At 54.7% G+C, this 9,991-nt stretch overlaps 1 protein-coding gene across 1 annotated transcript; it reads left to right on the top strand.

Annotated features, from left to right (window-relative positions):
- Window positions 1-5,094: 5,094 nt before the first annotated feature.
- On the top strand, window positions 5,095-9,435 carry MEX3B (mex-3 RNA binding family member B). Its single transcript, XM_061394508.1, has 2 exons — window positions 5,095-5,713; window positions 6,539-9,435. The coding sequence occupies exons 1-2, from the start codon at window positions 5,440-5,442 to the stop codon at window positions 8,023-8,025; spliced, it is 1,761 nt and encodes a 586-aa protein (XP_061250492.1). The 5' UTR covers window positions 5,095-5,439; the 3' UTR covers window positions 8,026-9,435.
- Window positions 9,436-9,991: the final 556 nt, after the last annotated feature.

Raw genomic sequence — 9,991 nt, 5'->3', positions numbered from 1 at the left:
GCAAGGAGATCCAACCAGTCCATCCTAAAGGAGATCAGTCCCGAGTGTTCATTGGAAGGACTGATGCTGAAGCTGAAACTCCAATACTTTGGCCACCTGATGCGAAGAGCTGACTTATTTGAAAAGACCCTGATGCTGGGAAAGATTGAAGGCAGGAGGAGAAGGGGATGACAGAGGGTGAGATGGTTGGATGGCATCACCGACTCAATGGAGAGGAGTTTGAGTAGGCTCTGGGAGTTGGTGATGAACTGGGAGGCCTGGTGTGCTGTGGTCCATGGGGTCGTGAAAAAGTCAGACATGACTGAACAACTGAACTGAACTGACCTCCCAGATTGAGGAACAGCCTGTGTAAGGGAAGGCTCCAGAGGCTTAAGCTGCACCTGTGAGTGTGTGTGTGCGTGTGTGTGTGTGTTTAGTCACTCAGTTGTGTCCAACTGTTTGTGAACACACGGACTGCAGCCCGCCAGGCTCCTCTGTCTATGGGATTTCCCAGGCAAGAATACTGGTGGTGGTGGTGGTTTAGTTGCTAAGTCGTGTTCAATTCTTGCAACCCCATGGACTGTAGCCTGCCAGAAATACTGGAGTGGGTTGCCATTTCCTTCTCCAAGGGCTCTTCCCAACCCAGAGAGCAACCCCACATCTCCTGCATTGGCAAGTGGATTCTTTACCACTGAGCCACCTGGGAAGCCCATTAAAATATTGCATTATAAAGCATTTGGTAAAAGTGCCAGGCACATAATAAGTGCTTAATGATTATTACCTGTGAATATTATTATAAAGAATCATGTAGTTGTGGCTGAAGTCGTCTGAGCCATTTCCCAGACACTGGTATTCATCCATATAATTAAGAAAATTATGCCTTAGGCCTTTTCAACCTGGTTCACTCATTCACTTAATAAACACTTATTGAGGTCCTATCATATGCTATGCTACCCACTAGTTTCAATTAATTCATCTACCTCATCCTTTGAAAGCGCAACTCAAATGTCCACTGAGAAGTCTTCCTGGAACCTTAGGCAGACTGAATTTAACCTTATGACAACTGAATTTCACTACCATCTGGACACTTACCTCTGCTGTGAACTGGATTTGGACCGGTGTCCAAGGGAGGGGTTCACAGGTGGCGCTGGTGGTAAAGAAACCGCCTGCCAATGCAAGTAGACCTAAGACATGGGTTTGATCCCTGGGTTGGGAAGATCCCCTGGAGAAGGAAATGGCCATCCATTCCAGTATTCTTGCCTGGAGAACCCATGGACAGAAAAGCCTGGCAGGCTGCAGTCCATAGGGTCGCATAAGAGTGGGACACAACTGAAGTGACTTAGCACACATGTACCCACGCATGCAGGGGGTCCAAGGGAAAGGATTCCTCTGTCTTGTTCATTTTTGTCGCTTCAGCACTTTACTCTGCACCTATAATAAAGTATGTAGCTGCTCGATAATGTTGAATGAATTGATTGAAAGTGCACTTGTGTTCCCATGAGGATTTTAGTTTCTTTTGCCAGCTAATTAGTTTGCCAAGGGGAAGCAAGATGTGTGCAAAACAGTTTGGAGCTTCTGGAGAACAGGGCGGTCTCTTGCTAATCTTGTTTTTGTGTGACTTTACCTTTTCTTATGACAACTGAATTTCCCTATTATCTTACCAGATCACATTCAAGTTTCTCTCTTGTGCTAACAACAAAAAATAATATGGCCACATCGGGGATGTCCTTAGGGAACATGTCCTGTGTCAGGAAAAGTAGTTAAGCTCTGGGGTCCTGAAGGAGCCTGGGAAAGTCTAACCAGAAACTTTGGGGTTGGGTGTTATTATCTATTTAAAAACAGAACTAGACTTGCAAGCTCTAAGATGTCTTGGCTTATAAAAGCCATTAATTGAGAATTAAAATTTCCAGAGTATTACTTTTATAATAGCATTCAAGTGTCAGAAGATACCCTAACTGGTCAGTATTATTAATAAATAAAAGTAGGAAAAAAAAAAAAGTAGGTAAGAAGTGGCTGTGGGGAAAACACCCATTTTCCAATACTTCTGCTTAGGACTTTGCAACATGCAATGAATCATTTTTCACTGTCATTATCTACCCGCTAAACCAACCCCCTCCTTGGGAAGTAAATGGAAAGCTGGATACTAGTTTCTTTTTGTAGGCAAGAAACACTGGGGCAGAACTGGACTGGGAACCAGATCTGTCGGCCATCCCAGCTCTGGCCACCAGGATCATACCCCTCCTACTCTCCGGAGGCCCTTAGATTTCATGGGTATCTTCCAAAAATGTGCTATCTTTGCACACATTTTGACTGAAGAATTCTGGTCGATGGAGGGTAACCTGAGCTGCGTGGCAGGTCATGGACACCTCGGGATTGGCACTTTACATGAACTCCTGTGGTCAGAGTTTTAGCTTATCCTTCATGGGGGCTGAGATTTCATGGAGCATTTGCACTACAGGTAGGTGGAGTTCCTGGCTTTCTGATTTAGTAAGGAAGGAAGATATTACACGTGTCACTTCCCCATCCACAGAGTGTATTCACCTTCCTGGGGAGGACTCAGGGACTTGGAAGCATTCAGATCTCCAGACCAGTTTCTGAACTGACCATCTGAAAGCTTCATACTGCTTTCAGTGTGAAGGGGAGGATGTATGACAAGACTGTTGCCTAGGAAACAGGTTGGGGGGAGTCTTCATTTACCTGGGCACAGGCCTCATCAGCCATGGAAGTCCAGCAAAAATTTGACCTTCATCAAGTCTGTTATTTGACAAAAGAAACCTCAGTTGGCCTGATCAGGAGTGTATGAAACTCCTAGAAACTGAGTTGAGAGGCCAAACGGAGATTCTGTTGGCAAGATGCAAATGCTGAGGCCTTTGACAGGAGGGCTTCTCCTGTCTGTTTTGGTGTTTACAGACCTTTAGTGAGGGGCTCCAGGCTGAGCCTTCTCTGTGCCACGCCCCTACCCCTAGCCAGGACCCTTTGTTCTCAGCCCTCAGGAATCCTCAAGGACACTCCTTCCTGGTTCTCAAATTGGTACGGCTTGAGTACAAAAACTAGGTTAAAAAATAGAAGAATTCTCTACTGGGGGTCTAGGTGGTGGCTCTCTGGGAAGGCTCAGCACTCCCATCCCGATCCCCACCCCCTCACCAAGCTTCCCCTTTGAAGAAACACACACACCAGGAAGCTGATGTAAACATCCTGCGGAAATAACCACTGCAAGTGGCTTCCAAGTCTCATTTCCCTAAGGAAATAATCAGCACCTCTTCGCCAAGACAGCTCCAGGTGAGCGAGGTAGGAAAAACACCTTCGCGTTCTCAGAAGTCTAGGCGTGTGCCTGACTGCCTACTAGTCGCGCTCCCGCCTGTTGTCACATCTAATTTCCAGAACCCACAAGGTAGGGAGGACTGTCTGATTTCCCCTATTTTATGGATTAAAAAGATTCGAGGCCCACCCAGGGCGCTCCCTCACTCGTCCCTGGGTCACGCAGGGGGCACTTTGGGGAGCCTCTGCCTTCGAGCCCCGAGATCGCCCCGCGGCACCGCGAGGACTCCAGAGTAAACCCGTCTGTGGGTTCGGCCACATGGCCTCATTGTCTTCATCAGGAGCCCCGCTGCGCGGACGCTGGCCATCCTCGCGATTCGCGGCCCCCACCGCTCTGCGGAACGGCCGGGGTCAGGCGCAAGGGGCCGGACGAGCCAGGCGGAGCCCAGAACAAAAGAGGGGAGCGCGCGCGCCAAGATCCGGGGGCACCCGCTCCGGCCGGCGGCGGAGGGGAGACTTGGGCGGAGAGGGACCGAGCAGCGGGGCAGCCGGGCATCGCGCCCCGTTCCGGCCCGCCCCTCAAAGCCTCCTTTCTTCTCCCTTGCGCTCGGAGGCGGCCCCTGGGAGATCCGGGAGGGGGCGCAGCTCGCCGTCCCCGCCGGCCGGTCCCATCGCACCCTCCCTCCGCCGCCACCCCCACCAAGAGAAGCGCACAAAGAGCCGCCGGGCCGCAAGCACACACCTCCCGTTGGGGCGGGGCCGCGGGAGGGGCGGGGGAGCTCCGCCGCGCTCGCCTTAAAGGGCCCGCCCGCTCGTCGCGCGCACTGCGCATGCCCGACCGTGGGGCTGGGAGGGATCAGAGAGCGGTGGGCGCGCACGCCCGCGCCCGCGCCCGCTGGAGGTATGACTGGCGTCCCCGCTGTGGCGGCGCGGCTCTCGTGCGCGTGTCAGCGCCCGCGGGGTCTCTGCCCGCGCGCCGGGCACGGGCAGGACCTCTGCGCGGTGCATTCCAGAAGTCGCCGGAGGCCGGGAGGGCCAGGTCGGCACTGCAGCCTGTTTCTTGCTTTCTGATCCGCAGTTTCGGGGCCAGTTGGGCGAATTGCCGCCCAAGGGGACAGAATTGCGGGCGCGCGCGCGCACGAGTGGGATGCGAGCGGGCGTATGCCTTTGTGTCTCCTGCGCTCGCGTGCAGGTGGGCAGCCCCGGCCGGGGGCCACTTGACCAGTGCACACAAGGATCTCGAGACCTGTCTTTCGTGTCCGAGGGATCGGTCTGTCTTTTGGGGGGCAGACAATAGACCTTTCTCCCGGAGGCATCGTTGGCTCTAGGGGTGCTTTATTTGGGGACGCTAACGGGACTTTCTAAGGACCGCTCTCTTGGAGCTGGGGCCCTGGCATCAGAGTTGGGCGCGTTTCCTTTTCTCAGTCTGGCGAGGGAGGAGACCTGGGGATAGTGACTGTCCTCGGCTGAGAGGTGCAGGCAAGTGTCCCGGGCCGGTCGGTCCCGCATTAGACAACAAAGAGAGGCGTTAGCGGCGGCGGGGGAGGGGAGCGGGCGGGAGGAGGACGGGGCGGGCTGCGGCTAGCGCGGGGGTGGGGGGCGCTAGCTCTCAGCTCGCTCAGCCTGCGGCCTCCGCCCGCCCCCGGCCGGCGCGCGCCAATCGCCTCCCCCAGCGATAGTGTCAGTAGCATTGTAGTGTCAGCTCCCGCCGGTGACGTTGCGCCTCCCTCGTCCCCCTCCGGAGCCGTCTGGCTGCAGAGGCTCAGTCAAGAGGCGGGGAGGAGAGGAGGAAAAAGCGCTGAGTGAGGGCGGGCGGGCGGGCGGGAGGGAGGGAGTGGAGGAGCCGGGGAGGGGCTCCTTAAAGAAACGCTGCTGTCGCTCGCCTGCTCGCTTCTCGCTCGGCATTGTGGCCAGCCAGCCGGGCACTCGGGGGGCACGCGCGGCTGCCGCTCGAGCTCTGCCCCCACCCCACCCGCCAGCAGATCTGGGGTGGGGACCCAGGCGGCGGCTCCCGCAGCCACTGCCCGGCGCGGACCGCCAGGAACGATCCACTCCTCCCGGAGCCGAGGAAAGAGCCACGGAGCTGTCTGCAGCCGGCCGGCCTCCCCGCCCCTGACCACTCGCTTCCCGGCTGCCTTTGTGGCCGAAGCTTCTCGCCGCCGAGCCCAGGGCCGGCGGGGGCGCGGTGCGCACGGCCGAGAGATGCCCAGCTCGCTGTTTGCAGACCTGGAGCGCAACGGCAGCGGCGGCGGAGGGGGCGGCGGCGGCGGCGGCGGAGGAGGAGGCGGCGGCGGAGAGACCCTGGATGACCAAAGAGCCCTGCAGCTCGCACTCGACCAGCTCTCCCTGCTAGGGCTGGACAGTGACGAGGGCGCGTCTCTGTACGACAGCGAGCCGCGAAAGAAGAGCGTGAACATGACCGAGTGCGTGCCGGTGCCCAGTTCCGAGCATGTCGCCGAGATCGTGGGGCGGCAAGGTGGGTCCGGCCGGGGATGGGCGGATGCAGGAGAGAGGGTCTCGGGCCACCGCCCCTCGGGGAGGGCGGGAGAGGGAGGTGGGAGACCCGCGGTGCCGGGGAGCCTTGAGGAGGAAGGCAGAGCCGCGCGATGGGCCGGCGCCCCAGACAAAGAAAGTGCAGGCAGGCTGTCTCCCAGAGCTGCGCCGCGGCCACGGCGGGAGACACTCTCTCATGAGAAAATCACCGCCTTCTCCCCTGGCGCCCCCCACCCAACCCACTCCGGGGAAACAAAATTTAAATAGATGCTTGGGGGAGGGGGCCTCCGAGCGGTCCTTGGGGAGGGGGGAGGAGGAGGAGTGAGCATCGGATGGGAGGAGGGTTCTGGATTTCTGCAAAGCGGAATGGAGCCCCGAGGAGGAACAATGGGTCCCGGGACTGCTCCCCACCCCCCCCCCCGACTTCCCACCAAGGCCCCCGCGCCGGAGGATCCCGGCTTTTGGTCGTCTTCCCCGAACCCCTCTGCCTTGTCTTCGGGGCGGACGGCGCGTCCCGCTGGGTCCCAGCGGCATCTCCCCAGCTGACTTTTTTCTGGGATTCTCGGATTTGACTGCAGTCACTGGGGGAGGGCTAGGCAGCCAGTGGGCTGGTCCTCTAGCGCCTCGCGGGTGGAACCGGCTTCCCAGCCCGGTGGCGCGGCCCGGGGGTCTCTGAGGGAGCCGCCCCCTTTCCGCCCGTCGCGCGTTCTGTCTTCCAGCTACCCGGTGCGGGCAGTCCCTGGTCTCCGCGGTTAATGGGCGTGTCTGTCTCTCTCTCCCACTCCCTCCCCTGCACCCGGACTCCCAGGTTGTAAAATCAAAGCTCTGCGGGCAAAGACCAACACTTATATCAAGACCCCGGTTCGCGGGGAGGAGCCTGTCTTTGTTGTGACGGGCAGGAAGGAGGATGTGGCCATGGCCCGGAGGGAGATCATCTCTGCCGCCGAGCACTTCTCCATGATCCGCGCCTCGCGCAATAAGAACACGGCGCTAAACGGCGCAGTGCCTGGGCCGCCTAACCTGCCAGGGCAGACCACCATCCAGGTGCGCGTGCCCTATCGCGTGGTGGGGCTCGTGGTGGGGCCCAAAGGCGCCACGATCAAGCGCATCCAGCAGCAGACGCACACATACATCGTGACGCCCAGCCGCGACAAGGAGCCGGTGTTCGAGGTGACGGGCATGCCGGAGAACGTGGACCGCGCCCGCGAGGAGATTGAGGCCCACATCGCCCTGCGCACCGGTGGCATCATTGAGCTCACCGACGAGAACGATTTCCACGCCAACGGCACGGATGTGGGCTTCGATCTGCATCATGGGTCCGGCGGGTCCGGCCCAGGCAGCCTCTGGAGCAAGCCCACCCCCAGCATCACGCCCACTCCGGGCCGCAAGCCCTTCTCCAGCTACCGCAACGACAGCTCCAGCTCGCTCGGCAGCGCCTCCACAGACTCTTACTTCGGCGCGGGCACCAGCGGCAGCGCAGCCGCCACCCCGCGCCTGGCGGACTACAGCCCCCCAAGCCCAGCGCTCAGCTTTGCTCACAACGGAAACAACAACAACAACGGCAATGGATACACCTACGCGGCGGCGGCGGCGGCGGCGGGGGAGGCTTCGGTGCCTTCCCCTGACGGCTGCCCAGAGCTTCCGCCCGCCTTTGACCCGGCTCCCGCTCCGCCGCCCGGGGCGCCCCTTCTCTGGGCCCAGTTCGAGCGGTCCCCGGGAGGCGGACCTGCAGCTCCCGCGTCCTCTTCCTGCTCCTCCTCCGCATCTTCGTCCGCTGCTTCGTCCTCCTCGGTGGTCTTTCCCGGGGGCGGAGCCAGCGCGCCCTCCAGCGCCAACCTGGGGCTGCCGGTGCACCGCCGGCTGCACCCAGGCGCCAGCTGCCCGCGCCTGTCCCCGCCCTTGCACATGGCCCCGGGGGCGGGCGAGCACCACCTGGCTCGTCGTGTGCGCAGCGACCCAGGCGGAGGGGGCCTGGCCTACGCCGCCTATGCCAATGGGCTGGGGGCGCAGCTGCCGGCGGGCCTTCAGCCTTCGTCGTCGGACGCGTCCGGCTCCTCGTCCTCGTCCAGCTCGTCCTCCAGCTCGTCCTCTTCCTCCTCCTCCTCCTCCGGGTTGCGGCGTAAGGGCAGCCGCGATTGCTCCGTGTGCTTTGAGAGCGAAGTCATCGCCGCACTGGTGCCCTGCGGCCACAACCTCTTCTGCATGGAGTGCGCTAACCGCATCTGCGAGAAGAGCGAGCCCGAGTGCCCGGTCTGCCACACCGCGGTCACTCAGGCCATCCGCATCTTTTCCTGAAGGCAGCGCGCGCTTGCGCGCACCACAGGGCGAAGGAGGACCCCCCCCCCGCCCCCTTTCCTTCTGTCCTCACTCCCTGGCGACGCCTCTCTGCCTAACTCGAGGTGTCCCACCTTCTCCTCTCCGCCCTCCTGCTCACACTCTGAGATCCGAAGAGGAACTTGGAAAGCTGTAGTATCCGCTCATTTTTTTTTAATTTTAATTTTTAAACAAAGGAACTTGCCAGGATATCAGCATCCGAGTACTGTAGCCTGGGAAACCTCCGAACCACCTGAAATGCATGCTCTATAAATAATAGGAACGGCGACATTCTAGTAATGATAGTTTTTACACTGTACTTAATAGGAAGCTTCCAAAAGAAGAAAACCCCACAAGTTTTCCATTTTCTTAAAAGTAGGGAAAAAAATGAACAATAATTATTATGATGAAGAGGATAATAATAGTGCTATGGGATGTGTGTGGACTGTTTCTGTGTGTTCCCCTTTGTGGCTGGGTTCCTACCATTATAGAACACAGTGGATCCTTTTTGAATGTTCGTAGAAGGGCCAGGAGTTCCTGTAATACCAGGATACTGCAGCTTTATTAAAGTTAAAGAAACTGTAACATATCTCTTATATATTAAAAAAAAAACGTTTAAAAGTTTTAAAGAGAAATTGAATTAATACAGATTGAAGTATTTTATTCTTTTTTGACTTGAAAAATTATATTTCATATTGCAAAGATGTTTACAAGTATTTTAATTTAAGTTCAGTGAACTTTTTTGTAGCTGGGTTAAATCTTTTTATTTTAGTATGGCCTTATGGCAAAGAACACTGTATTATTTTTTAATAATCACACAATTGTGACAGAATTACAAACCATAAAATGTGTAATGTTTTGAACAGTATTCTGTTGGGATGGAGATTTTATAGGTTCAGACAAATCTTCTAGAACTGCTTCACCCAGCATATTTTCTATTCAGTGATATAAAGCATATTTTATTCTATATTATTACAAAAAACGGAAATGTATAAACATGTCAAAAGGAACTGTTGATGCTTTCTAACATTTGTATAAATAGAATTCAGTGCAAGTTACAAAAATTCTGTTGCACCACTATAGTTTTAGTATTTCTATTTTAATACATTTGTTTACCACTTGTTTATGTATATGTAGGTGACGTTACTTGAGCTTAAATGTACTTTACTGAGCAAAGTTTAAAAAAACAAAGTATATTTTATTTTATGATAAAGGGCCTTTAACCTCATGGTCAAATACTAATATTATATTTGCTGAGACAAGATTTGAAATTGTATCAAGAGTTTTATTTTTCTGACATTTAAAGTTCTACATAATAAAGGTAAAACTTAAGTAATGGTGCTACTTCATTTTTTAAGTATTTCTATATAAATAAAATATTGAAGAAAAGCTGTCTTGTGTGGTGAGTTGATTTTTTTTTTAAGCTTCTCGGCATTTCCCTTTGTAAGGAATCATTCTTAAGTGATGAATTGAAACAACTTCCAGGTGTATTATGTTGGTATTTTATCAATAGAATGGACTTTAGAAAGGCTAAGGTTGTACCTAGTTAGATGGTTAGGCTGTGGGTAACGGTATTTTTTAATTGCAAGTTATCTACTGAATCAGAGCTGACTTCATTAGACACTGTGGGCACAGTGCCAAGGATCTGAGAAACTTTTAGGGGCGCAGGAAAATGTTTAATTTCTCTTCAAAGGAAAAAAAACTGAAATGAAAATATCGAAAAGTATCTTCAGGCCCTCGAAAATCTATTCAATTTTGCCTGAAACATTAAAAAAACAGGTATCAAAGTATTCAAAGTTGTATCACAAATTTTAATATTATTATGGAGGAAGGAATCAAAGTGCCTAGAGCCCAGGAAAGTCATAATTGCACCCAGCAAGACCCCCTAAAAGTACAGGGGACCTGAGGGCTGTGCGGGCTGTGGTGGGTTTCCACTGAAGGTCACTTC

The sequence above is a fragment of the Bos javanicus genome, chromosome 21, assembly GCF_032452875.1.
Source record: "Bos javanicus breed banteng chromosome 21, ARS-OSU_banteng_1.0, whole genome shotgun sequence".
In the NCBI taxonomy this organism is placed as follows: domain Eukaryota; kingdom Metazoa; phylum Chordata; class Mammalia; order Artiodactyla; family Bovidae; genus Bos; species Bos javanicus.
The sequence above is the reverse complement of the archived record's forward strand: the minus strand, read 5'-3'. Positions and strand labels throughout refer to the sequence as shown.